This window comes from Achroia grisella, unplaced genomic scaffold (genome assembly GCF_030625045.1).
Source record: "Achroia grisella isolate CSIRO2021 unplaced genomic scaffold, CSIRO_AGI_Agris_v1 utg906, whole genome shotgun sequence".
NCBI lineage: Eukaryota > Metazoa > Arthropoda > Insecta > Lepidoptera > Pyralidae > Achroia > Achroia grisella.
The window spans coordinates 2469452-2492738 of record NW_026713064.1 but is presented as its reverse complement, the minus strand read 5'-3'; the positions used below and the strand labels follow the sequence as shown (position 1 = coordinate 2492738).

Sequence of the window (23287 nt, the reverse complement as noted above, 5' to 3'; positions counted from 1 at the left end):
AGTTCTGCAACGTATACTCTTAGCGCAGGCGGGTGCACCTTTTCATAATAATCAAATAAAAATACTAATCCGATTATAAATAGATGATTTATTTTCATTCATTCCTTCATAATTGCTATTGTCGGTGGAGCTCCCGTCATCTCCACGATCTTTTATCTATTTCGATTTATTGTATCAGTTGAATTTAAACTGGTGCACCAGCCTGAGCGTCCACCTATTATTTTCTGCTAGAGTTTCGACGCTGCGTCTGCAATGTGTAAAATTTTTGAAATATTATAATCGCGGAAGTTTGTTAGTACGTATGTATGTTTATTATTCTTTCACATAAAACAAGTGAACGAACTTTGATGAAAGTTTACTAGTTTATACGTCAGAATAACATAGACAACAAATTTCATGCGGGTGAAACCGCGGGCATAGCTATAGTCAGTTTTTTAATCTCGGTAACAACTTTGACATTTACGATGTTGCTAGGTTTTTGCATTTTTTTAAATAGGGTAGCAGACTAGTCATTATAATTTCTAAAGACGTAAAAATTAAAATGGCTATTAAAATATTATACAAAATTTAACGCAGTTATCATGAATTTTGATACTTTTAAAAAATGAGATTTAAATTATCGGTTAACTTTAATGTAATTCCTTACTATTATAAATTAACTAAGTTAGCTCAATTTTGAACTTTTTAGCCCGTTTAAACGAGTTTTAGCTCAAAAAGTTGAAATCGACTGGAAACATTTATAACAGCTTTCATTTTAAATTTTAAAAATTGAACCCATGTTAAAAATTCTCTACTGTTATGTTACTTTGATTTTAATGTAGTAATTACTTTAGCTAATAAGTAGACAAGATTTGATTGTAAAGCCTTGGCGGCCAGAAACTCCTAATTGAACATGAATCACGCAACAACCGATGCACTATCAAGTATGTAAACAAACAGTTTTTGTTTGTGTATATTTAAAAAAAACTTTCCAGTTATTGATTTCTTAAAGTTTACCAATTTTAATGTGCATAAAATCTTTTAACTTATTCATTCTTTCAAGTTTATAGTCTTCTATCTAGTTCTTTGTTTGTTTTCTAAAATGAAGCATAAAAATTTGTAGTATAACTACATTATTCTTACATTATCAGTTATTTGTTTCCCTTTTCGTTTGCAATTGATTTTCGAGGAACGAATTTTGAGTAAAATAGTTCACCATATCACACCAACATTACAAGTTTTAGTTACTTAGCATTTCACCTATACCGGTAATATAACTTCGCTATTAATTAATATCTAATTTTACAGTAATATACAATGAAGGCCAATGGAGACTAAACAAAGTATCTCCACTGTTTAATTTACAATATGATGAGTTAAAATTGAAACAATATGCCTCCAAAGTCCGTCAAAGTCTTGTTGGCTCTGTAACAACAAACACTTCAACGAAATATACAGTGCAATTTGAGGAACTACCTCTTTTAAAATATTGTGAGGAAGATCCCAGTGGCTTAATGGTGAGTCTCTTTCTCTGTCTATAATGTTTGTTATATAAATAAAATTATAATATTTACTGTGTGAAGGTTTTTTGTTCTGTTTATAAGATGTATAATCATTATTTACAAACCTGATTGGATTGACAAAAAAATATAGTCCTTCAATTTGACTGTTATGTGAGCGCCATAATTTAGTTAAAACTATTCATTTAATCAATTACCATTAAGGGTAGATGAATGGATGAACATAAAGATTGATGGCCAGGTTTGTGTTTTGAGTCATATTCTTTATGCTTTTTAGACATGACTATAAAGTTTAGCTATTCATATTGTACATAAAGATGGATAGTAGATATGTATAACAAATTTAATATTCTTAACCTTCTTTACAAAATGGACATTTTGTAAATTTTATGCTCATCTAAAATCAAGTAGTTTTTGGGATTTTATTATTAGTAGACTGGTCCTATTATCCTTAGATCTAATATCAAGCATTTAGTGAGTATAGTTCAAAGACTAACCTCTTCTTTCTTTTCTTCTTATCAACTAGATTTGAACTTACAACTTTTCAGGTGTAATTGAGGGTAGTAAACCACTACCAACCAATGACAATGCTCTATAATATTAATTTACCTTTTATAAATTATTTTCAATAATTTTTAATATTTTTGTAATTCTTAATTGGAAACATTCATATTGTTAATTACATTCTTTATTTCTATTGACATATTTTCAGATTACAGTGTCATCTACATATGAAAATAATGCAAAGAGTAAAGTAGCTTATGTAGCAATACTTTTGGCGTGGGGCATGAGTGTTACCCTCAGTTCAGCAACACATTTACCTTATTTGATCGAACGAGGTGAGCAGAAAGTGGGGACTGCTGTGAAATCCATACTACAGACGATTTTTGATTGCAATGTAAACCAATACCTAATTAGACAGGTAAATATTATTCATAGTTTCATGAAAGTATAATCATAATAGATGTGCCTGCATGAAATTTATAGCCTATATGTTATTCTGATGTATAGGATACATTACTCTAAAGTTTCATCGAAATCCGTTCAGTAGTTTTTGCATTCATACTCACTAACTTTTGCATTTATAACATTAAGATTAATGTAGCAGAGTAATGCAAGATTACGCAAGCTGAAGTTGACAGAAAGGAATTTTGAAACAGATGGTTCCAAAAGTTGCATATGACATACAGAATGTATGTTTACTAAGTTTATTATTTTGCATTGTTGTATTGACATTTCTCTCTAGCAGTTGTTAAAGTTGCCAATACTTTTAAAATGTCAACTTATATTAAATATATTGCTTAATCATTTCAGCATCAACTATTACAATTTGGCTTTAGTTTTCTTGAATGTGATACATCTCGCAGTTCAGATAATTTTACACTGGTCTACAAAACACCACAAGTGGACCATAAAGATCAACTGAATCTTACATTTGATATAAGTGATGTGCATATTATTTGGAATGGGTATGTAAACATTAAAATTATAATAAAATGCAATAGTAATTATTATTTTGTATCATAATACAATTTAAATGCCATTGTATCCCCTTAGGCATTGCTTTCCTTGAAGATTAAGGAGTAAAATGCTTAATATCACTGGTATATTTTATATTTTAAACTGTAATACAGCATACAAAGCTACCTGTATTGTTTTCATTGTAATTTCCATATATTCTCTAAGGAATGAACTCATATAATTTTCAGAGTACGAGATTACGACGAGAATAGATCAGAACTAGTTAATGTTGCATATCAAATATTGCAAAATCAAATATTCTATATGATGGCTTTAGATGTAAAGGTTCTTGATCTATGTGAAGTAATATTACCAAAAGCTGAAATCAAAAGTACCGGTATTGTGAAAATGAAGACTCCGGAAGCAGTTAATAGTACTTTTATGGTATTAAATGATATAACTTTTAATGCCATGAATAATGTAAGTCATATAACACAAGGTAGTTGAAAGATAGGTGGTTGTAAAATATTTGTACTGTTTGAGACCCAGCACAGGTCATCACCTATTAATTTATATATTACCACATAATTATATTGTTATATCAATGTTTCAGTTTATTTCCAATTTCAGTTGTTGTATATCAAATACAGCAACTGAAATATAATATTAAAGTGTTTTATTTGTATTTTTTATGTAATTGTAATGACAAACAACATGACGGCCCGCATAGTGCAAGTAGTAACGATCACCTTTGTACATTAACATCGCAATGGACATCATATTATCATGTGACGCCCATTATACTACTTATGGGTTGCCATTCTTGAGATATAAGATCTCTCATGACTCAAATTGTAATATCAGATTGTTAGAAAAAACTTTTAATACTTCAAAAACATTTGATAAACTCCCAGTCCCTTCCACTGATGCTAGACATCTGTGCGCCTAGTTCAAATAACTGATGTGGGAATGAAGGCCGCTAAACTAAAGAGAGTGGGCCGGTCATGAGGCCAGGACTTCTTTTAAGAAGTTGATCAATATCGTCACATATGGTACACAAAGCAATAGACACTAATTTTGGGATAGATCACAGTGGGTTGCTATTTTTCTGATTAGACATGGCTTGACCAAGCACTTAATAGAGGTTTGTAAGCAAGATGGGGATGCCTTTTGCTTGCATTTGACACAAATCAGGCTATAAAAAAGTTGTTTTTAGCTTCAGTCTTACTACTTTTATGCTCAAGATAATTTCTCACGAAAGTTCTTCACAAACAAATCGTATTAAAATATATACCTATTGGTAATTAAGAAATATAACAAAATTGTTTTTCAACATTTACTCTCATGAATTACACCTTACAAATGTGTTGCATATGTAACCTTACAAAATACTTTATCATATTACAATGTGCTAAACTTAATTTAACCTATTTTGTAATCATGTCTTTCATTACCTTGCAAGCAGTCTGATTAAATAAGAAATATATCTTTGTAAGTTTAAAATGTTCCATCTGTTTAATATAATTTTCATTGTGCAAAATATTTAATAGGCCTCCACCTAAAGTATACAAATATCTATAAATAAAGGAAGATGGGAGATTATTACGACGATATATTTAAATTCTATACAAAAGTTGCAGTATGCAAGGTATCAAAAGTTCAAGTTTACCAAACAATTTTCTCAATAACAATAAAATAGTTATAGCTTGACACAGTAGTAATTTCACAGAGATCCAGGTATTAAATAATAATTACTTAGTTATTGATATAAGAATATTTATTTTATATCCTATCATGCGCTTATTCTGTGATGGAAAACGAATAATTCAATATTAAGTCAATAATATAAATCATGATATCCCATTACAATAATCACTTCAATATAATATAATAGATAATAGAAATTGTTTACATCATATACCCATACTTTTCGTATCAATCGACAAAATAAAATATGAACAAAACAACATCATTAATTACTATGTTTTACACAACATTCATGTACTTTTATAAATAAATGCCAAATTATAGAGAAACGTTCATAAATGACATTGCAAATAAAATGTACACAAATATACATGCACACAAATTTATATAAAAGCATTTTTTCATATTTGTGAAGGGTCTATTAATAATGTCGTAGAACTATACGCCATGTAATGAATGGTTCCAAGTGGGTCGTCCAAATTATTGGTAACAATTTAATTAGGTACATTAAGGTGAATATAATGATCGGTCTTGATCATCATCAATTATATGAATTATCTATGCATGGTCTACACCTTGGTCAAATTAACATAATCAATGAAATGGTTCTGCTGTATGAACTGTGTAACTTACTTTATGCACTTATACATGATGTCTTATTATTTATTTAATTAAGAGCCATAATCTAGTACCACCACTAATGAAAAATCCAAGATAGAAATAAGTTTGTTAATGTTCACTTTCAATAACATTTTTTGAAAGAGATTCTAATTCTATTGAAGTTAGCACCTCTGAAATGGTGGATACATTCTGAGAAGATGAAAGGTGGTATTTAATTCGAAATTTTTAATATTTATCTCTGTAATTAATTTCAGTAATATTGACTAACACTATGAATTACAAATGTGCCAGAGAGGCATTAGTATTATAGTGAGTTCAGATTTAAGCTATTCTGTAGCGTAATAAAATAAATCTAATAATCCGGCATACAGTAAGTTCCGTTTCATTGTTTGTTGCACACAGCTGCATCCTCCTGAAAAACAACAGTAAAATGTAAAGTAACTACTGTATTTATGAAGGAAAACTGTTGTAAGTATTATTACTGCAGATTTATAACTGAACTTATAGAAGGATGACTACTATAAAGTGTTTTGTATCGAGGCAGAATGCCCCCATCAGTCTTGTAGACACAGATATATAAAGTTCCTTGAAATAAATAAAATTATTAAACAGCACCTCATCAGCCCGTTCTAATGGGCAGCCCTCCCGCTCAGTGTGTGCAGTGCAGCACCTAACAGCAGCCACCGCCAGCCGCGCCGGCAGCGCCCGCGCCGCCGGCTCCGCTCGCACCGCCGCTTGTCGAGTGTTGCGGTCCGATTTTGATGCCGTTTGCCTAACAATTAAATGCCATATTGTAATCTTTTATTACAGTCTGTTCTTTTTATACTAGGATGTCAGAGTATTGGATGATAGTGGAAAGTATTTTATTTATGGCGAGCAGTAAATATGCTGCTGTAGCAGAAGACATTGGTACATTTGTCATTACTAGTACGGTTTTCTGGACTTTATTTATTTTTTATAGTATGTGATAATAGATGCCAAAGAATAATCTCCATGATTTAGTTATTTCTAAACTAATACAGTACAATCTATAAGCGGAAACCCAAGATTAAGAAGTTAACTTATTTGTACAATAATATTAGTCAGTAGTTGATAGAAAAAAAAAACAAAAATATGAAGTGACAATGTAATTTTCTTATCTATCATGACAAGAAAATTACTACATTGTCATTTTGTATTCATTTGTGTTTTCCATCAAATGTGACATGTTACATATCTGAAAGAGGTATGTATGTATGAGATATGTACATAAAAATAAAGGCTATATTGTATTATACTCATCATAACATAACATTCCATTAAAATTGATAACAAATAGTAAATATACCTCATTGTTGATATCAAACACTCCTTCTTGGATTTTCTCATAGATCTCTTTGGCTGTGTTTATGAATGCTTCTTCGACATTGGCTGCCGTCTTAGCCGATGTCTCCATGAAGACGAGACCATGTTCACGCGCGAATGCTTCTCCTTCCTCTTTCTTCACTTCACGTCGTGACTCTAAATCACTGAAAATTGTACACAAAATTGTAATATTAATAATCCAGGACAATTTACACATCTCTATCTAGTCCCAAGCTAAGCAGAGCTCATGTTAGGGGGTTTGAATTCTCATATGAAACAAACATTTATATTCAACAGTATAATTGTTTGCATTGGTCTCGGTTGTTGTCTAGTACTGATAATACTAGTTCTACTTAACTTGGGACTATAGTGCACTGTCCTAAGATATCATACATTATTATTAAGGATTATTGTCACTAACCTTTTGTTACCAATTAACATTATGACCATATTCGAATTGGAGTGCTGACGCGCATCTTCAAGCCAAGTGGTGAGATGGTTGAATGTGTCCCTTCTAGTGATATCATACACTAAAAGAGCACCAGCAGCACCCCTGTAGTATGATCGGGTGATTGATCTGAAAATAGAAAAATGAATACATGGTGTGGTGGTGAATGGTAAATACTTTTATAGATGCTCTAAATCTTTTTCTAGCAAAATAGGATTAAAATACATATTGTAGAATTTTAGGCAACAAACCGACAATCTAGTGATAGCAATTAGTAATATGTATTGTTGGTTCCATTACTACCAAGATAGTGAGATTAACCAAGCAGGGACTGTATGGTTGATCTTGGAATGTATACCATCATAGATAATTCCAGATAAATTTAGAATGCAACTGTTTAAATGGTAAATTTAAACAGTCACATTATAACAGTCTTATTCAATACCACAAATCATAAGCAAAAAGTGGTTATTCAGATACCTAAAACTGTAATATTACAACATCTTAAATCTCAACTTGAAACAGACTTCAATGGTATGCACTAATTCTCTTATTCTTATTGGTGATGAAAACAAAATCATGTTATATTGAATTGACAACATTCAATTAAAATTTAGCTATTATATACCTACAACAACTACCAGAACACCTTCAGCATAATATGAGTTTAACATCTATTAATCTCATACAAAACATGCTTATAAACATTTTTAATCGTTTCTAAACTTACCAATACAATATTATCTTTTTGACACAATTCTATTGTACAAATTATGTACCTTATAATTGATTCAAACAAAGAGTACAAAGCAAACTGCAAAGTTAATGTATCCAAAAGATAGGGAAGTTTAAAATTAAGTTATCCACAATTTACAAATAATTAGGTGATTGGATCTAGAGATACAGTTTTCAACATGTTATTTAAGTTGTATTTGAAGATATTCTTCATTATTTAAGCAAACAAAATGGATAACAAAAACATAAATAGTCATGAAAACTTAGTTTATAAAACCACATAAGGCAACTTAGTAAGTGCCTGTTAGTTGCTTTTTTAAGAGTAAAAAGCAAAATAGATAAAATTTAAGAAGACATTGTATTATGTGGATGATCATAGGCTATCTATATATATATTAATAATTATAATGTGTTTTAAATTGTGTATATCTGTTGATGTAATTAAAGTAAATACTATCAACATGAACTACATATAAATAACCGTATTTTAATTAAGGGGGTAGGTTTCAAAACAAAATTATAATTAGTTTAAATTTCATAATGTTTTATAACATATAAAATGCAAATGGGTGTATTACCTGAATGCTTCCTGTCCAGCTGTATCCCATATCTGCAGTTTGATTTGCTTGCCATCAATGGTGATCATACGAGCACCAAATTCTACACCTATTGTGAGATCATGAACAGGTTGGAACCTTTTGTCCGTGAACTGTAGTAGTAGGCATGATTTGCCAACACCTAATACAAGAAAAAAAAATGATGATGATTTATATATCATTACTAGATGTAAATGGAGATAATAAAATAATGAATATTGAATAATGTATATTCAATACTAATTATTTTATTATCTCTAAATTCAAATGATACTAACTGTATGCATACCATAGTAAAAATAACACAATTATTATGACAATTTTCAATTATAAAATTTTTATATTAAGTTAGTATTTGTTTATAAAGTAATATCCCACAATATAATATGTAATACCATTCATTATTTTATCATAACATTTATATGGCAAATGAGACAATAGAACAATAAAGTCCTTGAACCAGCTAGTGGTAAATAAGACTAAATCAAAGAGACTATGCATTATTCTTGGTCAAAAAGAATACTGATTAGTAATTAAAAACGAAAATTAATAATTTCTGAAAAAATACGCATCAAAGTCGATATTTGGCGCAGGTAATATATGGCGTAGGCGGAAAAGAAGGATATTAGACAAAGCAAACATTTATTAACAGAACAAAGAATAGACAAAGAGTTAGGGTAATACATAATTTGAGGTACTAGTTTTATGTCCATCATTAATATTACAACAAAAGATTCAACGTACAGATAGGAGGACAAACAGAACAACCCTAGATAAAATAGAAACAAAATCAATACCTGTGTCACCGATGATGATGTATTTGAATAAGTAGGCGTATGCCATTTTTTCAACTTCTTCTCGTAACTATATGACGTTACAACGAAAAGTATTAGTAAACAAATAGTTTCAAGACGATTAAACTGTAAAATATACAATAAGACGCAATTTTTATATATTTCACAGCTGGTTGAATCAGTTTGTCATTGTGAAATTTGTATAGATTGACATGATAGTAATTGACAGTCATGACATTTATCATTTGACATATAATATAATCATAGACAAATATCACAAGTGGTGGCACTGAGGATGATTTCCGGTTTTTCTAAAACATCGGTAATTTAGAACGCCTTCCTAAATTTGAATCTAAATACATATAAAATACAAATCAGAAACTGGAACAACTGTCAATATCAAATCGATGGTATTATTTTATTTAAAGTATAACAATTACTTGCCAATTGTTTTGATAATTATATTTACCAAACGGAATTCCTTATAGTCGAGTTTGTTTACTGATTACATTATTCATGGGTAGGTAGAAATCTCGTACCAGCATCTTCAAAGATAAAATCGTGAATAATCATAGATTCACGATAAGTTTATTTTCTCTATGTGAATAATAAATGTAAAAAATGAATAGAATAGATACGTTGGTAAGTATATTGAAATTCAAATTAGAATAATAAAGATATATTTTTACCTATACTAAGGCCGAAATTCTTAGGCACTGGTTCTCAAATTATTGCATGTAGGGTAGAGGGTAGACACGTATTATTTAACGTTCACATCATAGACGTTCAGACTTTAGACTTCCCAACAGGAAAACTACGTATTTACATCATCATATTTTATATATGATGGCAAATTATCGTTCCAATGATGAAGAATTGACAAAATTAATTAAAATTTCAAGTAAACAAAGCATAAAACTACATACATAACATAATTCTGTATAGCCTTTCTGCTGTATATACGAGTATGATTGTTTGTATGTATTTATTGTATGTGGTCTGGGTGTTTTCTATGTATATTAATTAAAATATTTACAAAAAAAATGTTACAGTTATTATGTGTAAAAAACTTTGAGAAGTTTTGATTTAAAGAATATGTTTGATGCTTTAGATAACATAAAAATGTCAGTAGTCAATAATCTATAACTATTGGTTGCACAACTCATGTACAACAAGTAGACCCTTTAGAACTTTGTCAAAGTGATATTATTTATAAGCCCACATATTTTTAAAATATCTTCGACAATTTGTTAATTTGACAAGGCACAAAAGGGTTTACATATTAGTTCAGGCGAATTTATTTACTTATTTGCATTATATTCCACGGTTTTTTAATATGAAACTTTTAAAAAATCTTAAGTTTAATATTTCAAGAAATTACTATCAACAGTAAGTCTTTGCTATTATATAATACTTACGTCATGGGATATTAATAAGTGGCTATCTACCTACTTATTTGTGTTTTAGTACCAACATTAGACCTACCTATAGTATTTACATTTCACAAATAATATTATTCTTATTTTCAGACCCTTCCGACAAAAACAGGATATCGCAAGTTCGCTGATTTCAGAGGAATTATTCGACAAATTTCACAAGTCTCTACCTAAAATCGTAAATAATGTTTTCAGCAAACGAACTTCTTTAAATTTATTAGGAGTCGAGAATCATATAAAAAAGGTATGTATCTAAGATAATTATCTTAGGTTATTGGTATTAGTACCTATTGTTCTTAGATTATAACTGTACACACTTTTTAATTTTTAAACACTTCTTAGTTCGAGATTAACAATTTAAAATCATATTGTTTTAACGGCGGATTAAAAAAAACTATAATAAAATTTTATTTTTTATATTTAAATAGGGTTTTTTATTCAAATTGAAATAGCGATCATAGTATATTTTGTAAATTTGTCATGTATTTGATAGCGAAGTAAAAAAATTCGTATGGGATATTTAATAAGTGGCTATCTACCTACTTATTTGTGTTTTAGTACCTACTTAGTTCGGTAATATGCTAAACAACCAATGAAAATGTATTTAATTTATCCTGATCATGTATACTATGTAATGAAATTTCAGATTGCCGATCACAGTTTGCACAATGGGAACAAGTTATGTGGTTCCCTGATGTTGTACACATACAAAACATTGGCAACTAAAGATAATATAACTGAACAGTCGTTTTATTTAGCTTGTGTACTCGCTTGGTCAGCAGAATTGGTTAGTCGTTATTAGGAACTACCTACTCATATTTCTATCCTAAGTAAAACCTACGCGTCATGATTACTCATGATACACATAATATGGGAGATAGTTCTTATTTTAATATTTATTATGTAATTGGTATGGTTAACAAGCTTACGGCCCACCTGATGGTAAGCGGTATCTACATAAACAGCACTAAGCACTTCAGTTACCGTCTGACATCCGTAATACCATATGAAACTTATCATGTAACATTTGCATTCAGTTACTTTTTTGGTAAAATATTATTGTATATCTATTATAGTAGTCATAATTGACTTTTTCCTTAATGGTAAAATATTTTGTTGAATACAATAAATACTCTTAAAATTTACTTAAAATCATATAGGTAGTTCTAATAGGTAGTGCATTTACTCAAGAAAATATCTCATATAGTTGCTATTTGAAAATTTACTTATTACAATCACTAATAAGTGAGTATGCATAGTGGCCCTACTTGACTCAAAGGTCGCGAGTTGACATCTGGCCAACACAAAAAACACTGTATGTCAATTTATTTTTTTACTTATATATTTTTTACTGCTTCCGGTGATGGAAACATCGATACAAACCAAAGAAATCAGACTTCAAATATATCCATATATATGTAGGCATGTTCATTGTTATGTTCACCTCTCATAGTGCCTCGTTCTGAAGTTATGACGATATATTCTTATTAAGATATTTATGTTTTAGTTTCAGTGTTTATTTAATATTTTGGATACTATAGAAGACAATAGATACGCAGAAAATGTACAAGTTAAAACGCTGCATTTGCTTCCGGACGCCAAGGCTGGGGCTAACGATGTGTGTCTAATTATAAGTTCAATATATGAAATATTGAATATACATTTTGCAGATAAATCGTCGTATAACAATGTTATAAATCTGTTCAACACAGTAAGTTTCTATATGATTTTATACTTTTATGATATATATTTTTAAATTATGTTAGATTATTTTTCTGTTCACGACTTCTAGAATAGCTTCTCTCTCTCGGCCCTAGGGCAGCTTTGGGGCTCGATCAGAAGGCCCGTGATATGTTGCCAGCTCTGCCACCCTATCTTTGCCCCTGGCTCCTATGCTCCTATGTCTTGTTAAAGGACTAGGTATATACTATGAGTTCTCCAAAAGAAACAGTATTCCGCAAGTCCATAGATTATAAGTTAATAGCGCATCATCCATAATTTAAAAATTTTCATACTAACATCGAGGTCACGTACTTATTTAATTTCATACGAAATGTTAAAAATGTGGTTAAATTGAGTTTCGAGAGCACTATAATTATTTTTCAGTTTAATATATACATATTATCACTAATTTTGTATCTAAATATTTTATGTACAAATGATTACAGGCTTTCTTGTATAAGGCAACTGGACGGCACTTCGACGCCATTGTATCTAAAGCGACGACCGGAAATTATGCACTATTTACAACCGAACAATATGATAACATCGTTTATTTATATAATACCTATTCCACTTTACATTTACCAATTTATTTAGGAATGACACTGGCTGCAAAAGTAAATGAAAAATATATGCAAGATGTACAGGACATATGTATTGATATTGGTAGACTATTTCAAATGCAGGTATGTGTTATAATTGCATGATTTTTAGCGAATTAGTTCATTCGTTAATTGGAAGTACTATAGTCCCTTTTTTATATAGTTTTGTGTTGTAGATAAATCACCGCTACACAAGCGGTGATTTACTCAAAATAAATTACCTACAGATGTCTAGAAAAAATACTGATATGAATTTCGAGCGAATACCTTGATGGATTTTTGTTATTTTTAATTTTATGACTTACTTTTTCGAAATATTAAATTATAAATCTGGAAAATATGTTCTACGACAGTCCATTTTTTTAGGAACCCTCAAAACCCCTTATTGTAAAAAATTGTAGTAAATTCATTCGGTACTTATCAAACTTAATAGAATATTTTACAATGTTATTGAGGGAATACTATATCATATTACCATGAAGAGTCGTCTCTAACTTTACTACTACTACTAACAGTCTTCTCTGCCTTAAGTATCACCGTATATCAGTTGTTTATATTGTTATTTAATTGCGCAGGTTGAATACCAGGATTGCTTTGGAGATGGTGTAATGGACAAAGCGAGTAACGCTATTGGGAATGGGAAATGTACATGGTTGGCAGTAACCGCGCTGCAGCGCTGTACTCGTCCCCAACAAATCGTTTTTAACTCATGCTATGGTAGTCCTGAACCAGCGCACATGGAGCGAATTAAGGAGTTATACAGAAAGCTGAAATTGCCACAAATATACCACGAACAAAATAGGGCTATTCGGAAGCGTATAGCGCAGAGAATAGAAGCCCTATCTCAAAATGATAAAGGTGAAACGCTTCCACCTGAATTATTTACAGATTTTCTGAAACAAACAATTCATGACGATAAGTAAACCACTAACAAAACTAAACATAACAGTGTAACAATGCAAAAAATATATAGATAATTATTAAAATTATGCTTAAATAAATTTACAATAACAATAACATGTAAATATTTATAAGCAACATCGTTGGAATAGGATATGTTGCGACGGATTATATATCTCATGACACTACTACTTTTAATTCAGATTGTATGTATCCAGAATTTCAAATATCTTTCATCGATGATCTGACAAATTTCATATATTTCCCGAATATGTTAATTTTTAAATGCCTAACAAAGAATCGGGTTATAGTGGCGTAGTGGTCGTAGTGGAAGCCAGCTGCGACAGAAGCATACACGAAAAAAAAATTCAGTGTCAGTCATAGTTTGAGATCTTTGATATACCCATTACGACTAAGCCTTTGTAATCAATTATATATTCAGTATATCTATTGTTAGGATGATGGTAAATAAAACTATTATCTAGTCTATCATAGTATATTCCAAAAATATAATGTTATACATAACATTGCTTCTATATCGAGTTACAAGGATCCAGTAAGACTGCTCCCAAACGATTAGGTACTTACAATTAAATGACTCAAATCAACAACTGCTAAATTATAGATACTTATTTTTTTACGAGTAATGACGTTTTTACATTATAGAAAGATTATATATTTAGGAGCGATTTAGAAGTGTCTAAATAACTTCGGAATCATTTCCATTCTTCTACATAGTAGTCTATATAAAAACTTAATAGTGTAATAAATAGCAAATAACATATGACATACTTAGATTTTGAAATATATGTATTGACATACAACTAATTTACATGGTTATAAATCAATTGTACATATACGATGCCATTTTTTGAAACACAAAAGTGGATGTACGAACTGTGTGGCATTTTAAATGAAGTATAGATATTCTGAACATTGATGTAAAAAGATAATAATAAATAGGTCTAGTTTCACAAGTAAAATATTATTATGATAATATGCCACTGAATGAAATGAAATGAAATCAATGTAAACAATATTGTCATTGTTCATAAAAAGCCAAATACTTAATAAACCTATTTAATCTATATTGTACCTAATGTTTTGGTCTTTTCTCTCGAGCTATTTTCTTAATTTGAGAGAAAGTATCAATGTAAAAGTGGATGTGTATGTTTTAGTATGAATGAGGTGGTTTATATACATTATTTCTTTGGCATTTCAAATTAGGCGATCGCAAATCTACAGTTTATTGCATGAATTTGTTGATGAGTTGGTAAATGTAATGAGTTATAAAATTATTTTACTATACAATTACAACGAATAACATAACGTGATAACATAGTATTAAATCCAGTGCAATATTAATGTTGCTTACAAAAGTATATGAGTTACAACGATTACAGATATTGTGCTAATATAATTTTGACTAGTAAGCACCAATTGACTAATATATAATAAGATACCTTAATGAATTATTTACATTTTATGGCTAATAAAATTTAGCCAAACACAGCTTTCGTTATACAAAAACACGAATGAGTTTAACTTTAATTGTATATTTTATTAGAAAACAACAAATATTTGAGCGATATAGAAGTTGAAGCTTTCAGAAAATTATGTGAACATTATAATAATAATAACATTACTTGTAAACACATATAGTAACTAGATTAAAAAAAAGTAGTGATGTATTCAATAGAATTATAGGCAGTAACAATCAGAAGAGAAGTGATATTTATGAAATTGATGAACCATTTGCAAGCCAAAGCAATGTTGAATGGCGAAAATATTTTTAAAACATTTACTCTAATTATTGCTTATACTGATTGACGGCCATTTATATTTCTTCAACTCGGTATGGTAAATATAAGGAGTAAATGTTATATTTTTCAGTTTACAATAACATTATAATTTCATTAACCTCTTAACCGGGCAAAACGCATAAATGGTCAGGCGTAAACAATATCGGGTACGGGTAGGACATATGAATACGTCCTCGAAAATTTATTTGCGCTCTGGAACGGACGGAGAGTATATTTTTGTCGTCGTCCGAATTGTAGTGCAGCATTATGCATTAATAATTGTTTTAAAATATATCACACAGAAATTTAGTTTTGAATTTTTATATGTACCTATTGTGTATCTTTACGTGCTTTTACTTGTCTTGTGATTCCTTTTGTACTTCAAAAATATTAATATACGATATATATTTAATAGTTTTTCATTTATTTATATATAAATAAAAATATAGAAATATGAAATGACGGTCTCCGGGCGTGACGTACTGACATGTCCTAGCGAAACAATACGCGCCCGGTGCATGTTGCATAATTTGAACGAGAACTCCCCGGTTAACAGGTATTCTTCTTTCCATAAATTTAGAGACCGAAAATTTACTAAAACACTAAAAGGATCTTTTCAATTATTTCAGTAATGAGAATCTATTAGCATATAAAATAGTTCTGGTTTAGACTTAGAGATTGTTAAAAATTTTTAGATTTAAACAGTATAGAGTTGTATATCGTATAAATAAGATATAAGACAAAAAGAAGAACAGAAAGAAGGTCAAATGTGTTTATTAAAGTTTTGTAGTCATTAAATGAAAATGAAAAAGAACGTAGCAGAAATAAAACTTATTACGGTACTATAGAACTAAACAATAACATGCTACAATATATAAAAAAGTGCTACAAATATATTACAATGTATAATTAAAATAAATGTTACTCGGTGGTATAATAGCAAAATGAAAAAACCAAGAGTATCAAATCAATAGAATATACATATATCATAGATATGTATTTTGTTGTAGTTATAAGATTAATGATTTTTGTAAATAAAGCCATATGCTTTCAGGTCACATTCTCTCTTTTATTTCATGTCTTTTGTTTGTAGAGTAATGCTAAAACAACTATATACGCATATAAATAATAGAGCTAAACAAACAATAATATGAAAAATAATTACAGGCAAATAAGAAATTAACATAACATTGGGTTATTTATCAAACACGAACTTCAAAGTAAACACTTATATTTCTCTTTAACTATTAATTAAATAAGATTTTATATTATTGATATTTAATATTATCCTAACATTACTTATAATGGAAAATTGTGATCTTCAAATACCTTGCTTCGACCCTGCAACTGCTTAGCGTTTGCTGACACATATAATGTCACAGTCTAAATATAATTGAATTTAAATATGTCTTTTAATTTCCTTTATTTGTATATCATTGGTTTATTATAACTTACTTCACCGCGTCGAGTACGAAATGCTAAGTGAACAGTGTTCTTTCATGCCACACATGGGGATTCGTGTACAATGTCTCATATATTAACGGTCACTTATCTCAAGCCGGATCTCCTTGGGGGCCAATGATGGGGAGTTGAGGCGAGTGGACCAGCCGCCGATGAGCTTCAGAGCCGGTGAGCGCGGCGACGGTGATCCCGGCTTGATAGGCGGCAGGTATCCGTATGTGGTGGGTACGAGTGCCATGTTCAGACCACCCCGTCGATTGCCACTCCCTTATCACGTTCGCTACTTGGCCTGGTTGAATAGTTTTTATAAAAATTAGTTTGTTGTGGGTAGCTAGTAATATAACAAATTCAGTTAGTGACATAGTTGTAAACACAGTAAGAAGATATAAAGATCTTTTATTAACACATATGTAAGTATGTAGTCCATACGTCACTTTGAATTGTGAAAATTATACACTGTCAATAAAAAATAAGTGACTAATTATTATACCAATAATTTTCGCAATTTTTATTAATTTTTAGTAAAATAAATAAACATAATTATTTCTTTCTCGCTATTTTTGAAGTAACTAAATACTACATTTATAAGTAATACTACATGGTTAAATATACTATATAATACTCACCAAGTACGTTGAATGTATGAAAGCGTCTATCAGGTACAGCCATTAATGGCGTCAGATCTGTGCTATTATTCAATCTTGTTAGTACATCCCTCGTCCTCACAAGAAGCACAGATGGTGACGTCAGCCGTGGCCATAGTGTAGATTCTGGAACGCACTCGACAGGATTGCATAGATATACTCCTTGAGGTGACACGCCAAACACCATTTGATGGTGCCACGCATCGGGGATATCATTTTCACATCCAACTTGGAGATTGAGGGTTAAAATTGGTACTGCGCCTATAACACACAATATTATAATCATACACACAGTTTAACTAGTAGCGTAGCGTGGGAATTCATAAAGGCCAAAACCGAAAGTGAGAATACCGGGATTTTGTTAAGTCGACAATCGAATTAAAGAAAACGAAAAAAACGCAAAATTGTTGTACAAATGTGAATCTAAGAAATGTGAAAAATACTTTAAATTTATTTAACAATTTATTGTCAAACGTACAAGTCGCTAGTTGCAGTACACAGTCACAGAATCTTAAGAATTAATATAATTTTATGATTAGCATTGTTATTTTATAAATTACCTAACGATATCCAATCCGCCAACCAATGTGATAATGACATGACCCTTTCAGGATATGTTGGGAAGAATCTTGCAGTGACAAGGCCATCTGATGCTCTCTGGATACCAGTAACGATATCCGCGGCCGTACAACCGGCCACTGCTCGTGATAATAGATACCTGAAAGAACATTAATGTTAAATTGAGTCCAAATATACAAAAACGCAAGAAAGTAACGAATCCCAATAAAAAAATATGAGATATTCGAACAGTATTCAGAATTAATGATATATAATAGTTATAATATATTATACTATAAACATTAAAAACTATAATTCTTAAATAAGAACCACACCAACTATATTTTCACCTGTAAATATAAATATTTACTAAGGTTCTACCAGACGATAGTGGTATGGTATATGAAATTAATCTATCGACAATGAATTAATTACTAATGCATATAAAAGAAAAGCAATATTTCCATCTCATCCTATTTTATGTTTCTGTAGAGATCGATTTGCTATCAATAAATTCCTTTGCTACATATGTAATCCTTTTTTTTAAAAAAGGCGATATTTGACTGTAAAAGCAATGGTGGAATGGTCTAATTATTTTATATTAAGAAATTATAGGACGCAAATAAAGCATTTTTTGTTTAATTTTTAATACCTTGGCACTGGAGCATTATTTGCTCTGAGTCTTGTACCAACAGCTGCATTTATTTTTTCTAAGTTAACAGGTACACCCAATGCAATCTGAAAGACAAATATTCAGTATGACATAGGTAGGTAATTTCGAAATTAATTTTACTTCCATAAAATATTCCTTAAGAATATCAGCATTCAACATTAGCATTTTAATACTTAGATGTAGATTCTAAAACTTATCATTTTGGAAATTATGACTCCTCTCACAACTTGCCACACTTACTTAAATTTCATCAATCACTTGACCTCGCATAAACATATGACGTAAATGACATTGCCGCCTTTTACAACGGCTAGATAAGAACCTAAATAGAGTTCAACATACAAGTTATGGACGCATTCAAAGCAATAATTTACTTACAAAGACATTTACAACTGCAGTAGCTCCGCAGGCGGAAGTGCCAATTTGAGTAACTTGTCGTTCACAGGCCTCCCTTTCAGACCATATCATGCTCCTCTCTGGCTCTATACATCGTGGGTCTGCTGTACTGCATCCAGGAGTAGCATCTGGAGTTTTGTGTGTTTCCTGTTAAATAAGTATTATCATAAGTAACAGGTTCTCAATAGTTCTTATTACCTACCTCATTTTCAAAAATTTACATAACATGCTTTATGTTATGTAATTTACATATTGTTATTTAATACCTATTTTATTATAGAGCTAACATACTTTTTCATTAATAAAACATTTCAGATTATGGTTTACTTGATGGTAACCATAATCAGACCATCAGCTTGTTTGCCTACAAAAAATGATTTTTCAGATGTTAATGCATTAATTAAGTCTATTCTGATAAATTTAAATAGACATACATGAAATTAATAGAATATAGCCTCAATCTATCTTAAAAAAGCAAAGAAGGTAGTGGGTAACAACTTGTATAGTATAAATACTACTACACTACACTAAGCTTCTAATGATATAAAATAATTTAATCATAATGTAAAAAAATTTACTTACCACTTTTATTTCATTGGATTTATTTTCAGACTCTGTTTGACTTAACATTAACTTTTGTGCCATTGTCAAATGATATAATGCAGATGACAGATTAGCGGAATCCAATGTTGGACCTTGATTTATTTGATATACCAAGGCACTGCCTGATTGTTCTTCATCTACGTAAAAAAAACAATTGTTTAAATAATATCTCATTAATTAATTTTTGTTAATATTTGAGATACACTAATTATTCTCAGGATAAATAAAAACATATTTAATTAAATTGTCAATAAATACAATAATAATATATAAAAGTATCTATGCATGTCTACCGATTATCATGAATATTACAGTATCTAATTTTATTCAAAATTATTCATAAGAATAATACATTTTTGGATAATTTGGCAAGCTTGTGTACAATAACATGGAAAAATGATATGATCCACAGAAGTATACATTTATGTCCCAAAATTGCCCTCATCTGAGAATACAGTTCCTAAATATGTACTACCAATATACTAATATAACAAATGAAATATAAACCATTACATTATTGAAATTTTTCATAATGGCAAATAATAATTTTCTTATTATAAACTAGCTGTTCCTGCGACTTCATCCACAAGGAACATAACTTTATTTTTCTAAAATAAAATTATTTTCAAAATTAAAGTAGCCTAAGTTACTCCTTATTACATTAGCTACCTGCCAAAAAAAATCCCATCAAAACCGGTTTTGCCACTTCTGAGATAAGCCGGAACAAACAGATCGACAGACAGACAGACAAAAATAATAAAAAAATATATTTTGGTATATGTTAAAAAACGGTTATTTCAATATTACAAACAGACACTCCAATTTTATTTATATGTATAGATTACAGAACAGAGAAATTAGTAAAGCCACAAATATTCAGATTCCATTAGGTATTCTGCCTGTGTTGATACTTTTAATATTTTACATGCATAATTATTATTATATATATAAAATACAAGTTTATATAAAAAGTTATTTGTAGTATTACCAATATATCAGTGCTCTGGCAGAGATCCTAGGCAAATATTAGGTTTATTTATGGATGATAATGAAATGTTGCACTCGCCTAAGCTAACAGTTTACATTTGTGGAAAGTCAGTGTAGGATGATAGGATGAACATGAGGTCAGTTCAGTCAGCCCCTTATGATAAATTAAATAGAAATATACATGATGGTCTCCAGAGGGAGGTGTGGAGGTTAATTATATGTTATTAGCATAGTCATGGACATCAGTCCTTATTGCTAACAACCCCTTTTCCCCCAATAATAGATATTTAGCATAACACTAATCACAGATCACAATCACAATCTTTAGGATATGTAAGTAACAAAATGGAAAAGTTATTTCTAATGTTATAATTATTAAAAATATTTTATGTACACTTACGGTTTAATATTTCTCTTGGTGATACTAAATCTCCACTAGAAACATGTAAACTCGTGGGTGCATTGGTGGACCAATGTGATGTAGTTCGGCGTACTAACAATTGTTCTCCTCTGACATTCACATGTGTAATGTATGGCCCATAATTAGACTGCATACTTTTGGCTGCGTCTCCACTACCTCCCTGTCTGGATGTTAGTCCACTGCTGGTAGATGGCACATTATAAGAAAGTTCTACCTCCCTGTGAGAGCTCTCAACAGGTACATTAGCAGGGAGATTAATTGCATCTCCTCCATTCTCTGGAGAAATTACTTTCCTAACAGGCTCATTTTCCTCAGGCATATTATTAACTGCATCTAACTCCATATCAGATGATGATTCATCTCCTGTATCCACTTCACAAGATGGCCCTGGATCAAAGTCCATTTCTAGAAAATCCATATCTGGACTAGATGCTCCTGAGCCTTGCTCTCTTGCTGGTATTACTGGATTTTGCACCTGATAATTTGGAGGAACAGGCAGATATTTATCCAGTGGCAAACCCATGTCTAAACTAAAAAAAGAGCTTGGTAAATCAGCAAGATGTTGCCCACCTCTATATGTATATATACAACCATCTTCTGAACCTAATGAATAATCATCATTACTTGTGTCGCTTGAACTGTCTTCAGCATCAAAATTTGGCCTGTTAAGTTTCAAAGTAGATGGCCTCTTTCTGCTCTCTTTAAATTTATCTGTTTCTTTGCCAGTGCCACTTGTTGATGCCACTACATAACTGTTGGCTGCTTTGTCCATACACACTTTATGTCTTTGACATTGCTGTCCTTCAATATTATATGAATATGATTCAGTTTTACTACAGCTTGCAGATTCAGAAGACTCACTATTATAATTGTTTACTTTGTTTCCTAGGAATTTTCCGCCGACATTTTGGTTACATTCTAAGCTACGTTCAGTCGACCTGTTAGATTGTAACCCTGGCTCGTTATTAGAAGAATTTAAATGTTTAGAACAAGGTCCATTAGAAGGATTTGGATGGGAATCTATTGGATTTGACACAGATGTAAACACATTTTCGGCACTGTCATTTGGTGTTCGTTGTAGGGTAGGACTTTTGCAATTTGTGTTTTTTTCGCAGTCGCAGTTAGATTTCACTGTTTTTGTTGTAGATGTATTGTCCTTATGCGGATCCATTTTCACTCGACGAGTATTTAATACGTTGAATCGTCGGCTTTACTACTGTTGTTCTTTTAAGGTTAGTCAATGACAGTTATGGGTGGATACAAATAAACTACTGGATACAAATAATGTTGTTTTGGTCACTGTTATTTAACTATTAACTTTGACAGATATTTATAAACAAGTATCTGTAATATATAATATAAATAAAAAACATATTCATTTACGACTTCAATTAAATAGAGTTGACAAATTTGACTTTTGTTTATGATTATAAATCATAGATTAGGGTATAAATCAGAGAGACTACGATTTTTGTAAATTTGGCACAGATTTACAGGACTGGATTTTGTTGCCTAAAACTTATTACAGTGATTATTTGATTGTAGTATTTGTACCCTCATAATACTTTCATTATTAAATTTTATTTATATTAGTTTTTTAAATTACTTTTACATAATCATTATTATATTATAGTGCTAATATACGTTAACTGGGGTCAGAGGAAGTTGACACGATGAGTATTAGGTCAACTTGATACTATGATAACACGGTGTTATCCAGGGGACCGCGTAGAGGTTGACATACTTCATTGGTACTACAATAGGGCCACTAATCCACATTATTAACTAACCCCCCTTCAACCATCCATAATACTTATGTACCTGCTTTAAGAACTATTTTATTCCAGATAAGGTAGTTATAACACATCATCTACACT

The 23287-nt window shown here is 30.5% G+C and overlaps 4 protein-coding genes across 4 annotated transcripts; 2 read left to right on the top strand and 2 right to left on the bottom strand.

Moving 5' to 3' along the window:
* Positions 1-756: 756 nt before the first annotated feature.
* On the top strand, positions 757-4133 carry LOC131853760 (uncharacterized). Its single transcript, XM_059204790.1, has 5 exons — positions 757-923; positions 1288-1496; positions 2212-2421; positions 2814-2968; positions 3209-4133. The coding sequence occupies exons 1-5, from the start codon at positions 893-895 to the stop codon at positions 3465-3467; spliced, it is 864 nt and encodes a 287-aa protein (XP_059060773.1). The 5' UTR covers positions 757-892; the 3' UTR covers positions 3468-4133.
* A 146-nt stretch (positions 4134-4279) lies between these two features.
* On the bottom strand, positions 4280-9422 carry LOC131853761 (ras-related protein Rab-2A). The gene is made up of 6 exons (XM_059204791.1): positions 9209-9422; positions 8394-8553; positions 7054-7209; positions 6616-6796; positions 5904-6060; positions 4280-5700 (listed from the first exon to the last, which is right to left on the bottom strand). Exons 1-5 carry the CDS (start codon positions 9252-9254, stop codon positions 5959-5961), a joined length of 645 nt encoding a protein of 214 aa, XP_059060774.1. The 5' UTR covers positions 9255-9422; the 3' UTR covers positions 4280-5700; positions 5904-5958.
* A 1318-nt stretch (positions 9423-10740) lies between these two features.
* LOC131853815 (farnesyl pyrophosphate synthase-like) lies at positions 10741-13893 on the top strand. The gene is made up of 5 exons (XM_059204859.1): positions 10741-10885; positions 11288-11428; positions 12149-12352; positions 12810-13049; positions 13541-13893. Exons 2-5 carry the CDS (start codon positions 11336-11338, stop codon positions 13886-13888), a joined length of 885 nt encoding a protein of 294 aa, XP_059060842.1. The 5' UTR covers positions 10741-10885; positions 11288-11335; the 3' UTR covers positions 13889-13893.
* Positions 13894-13900: 7 nt separating this feature from the next.
* On the bottom strand, positions 13901-22805 carry LOC131853814 (uncharacterized). The gene is made up of 7 exons (XM_059204858.1): positions 21390-22805; positions 19982-20139; positions 19382-19546; positions 18983-19068; positions 18333-18490; positions 17755-18033; positions 13901-17417 (listed from the first exon to the last, which is right to left on the bottom strand). Exons 1-7 carry the CDS (start codon positions 22579-22581, stop codon positions 17221-17223), a joined length of 2235 nt encoding a protein of 744 aa, XP_059060841.1. The 5' UTR covers positions 22582-22805; the 3' UTR covers positions 13901-17220.
* Between the last annotated feature and the right edge of the window lie 482 nt (positions 22806-23287).

Coding starts and splice junctions, on each gene's coding strand:
- LOC131853760 (XM_059204790.1), top strand. CDS start 893: ATGAATCACGCAACAACCGATGCACTATCAA. Junction 1,497..2,211: donor AAGATCCCAGTGGCTTAATG/GTGAGTCTCTTT, acceptor ACATATTTTCAG/ATTACAGTGTCATCTACATA. Junction 2,422..2,813: donor ACCAATACCTAATTAGACAG/GTAAATATTATT, acceptor TAATCATTTCAG/CATCAACTATTACAATTTGG.
- LOC131853761 (XM_059204791.1), bottom strand. CDS start 9,254: ATGGCATACGCCTACTTATTCAAATACATCATCATCGGTGACACAG. Junction 7,210..8,393: donor GCTGGACAGGAAGCATTCAG/GTAATACACCCA, acceptor TTCTATTTTCAG/ATCAATCACCCGATCATACT. Junction 6,061..6,615: donor TGTTTGATATCAACAATGAG/GTATATTTACTA, acceptor TTTAATTGTTAG/GCAAACGGCATCAAAATCGG.
- LOC131853815 (XM_059204859.1), top strand. CDS start 11,336: ATGTTGTACACATACAAAACATTGGCAACTAAAGATAATATAACTGAA. Junction 12,353..12,809: donor TTATAAATCTGTTCAACACA/GTAAGTTTCTAT, acceptor AAATGATTACAG/GCTTTCTTGTATAAGGCAAC. Junction 13,050..13,540: donor GTAGACTATTTCAAATGCAG/GTATGTGTTATA, acceptor TTAATTGCGCAG/GTTGAATACCAGGATTGCTT.
- LOC131853814 (XM_059204858.1), bottom strand. CDS start 22,581: ATGGATCCGCATAAGGACAATACATCTACAACAAAAACAGTGAAATCT. Junction 18,491..18,982: donor AATAATGCTCCAGTGCCAAG/GTATTAAAAATT, acceptor ATGTTCTTTCAG/GTATCTATTATCACGAGCAG. Junction 18,034..18,332: donor GGCGGATTGGATATCGTTAG/GTAATTTATAAA, acceptor TGTGTGTTATAG/GCGCAGTACCAATTTTAACC.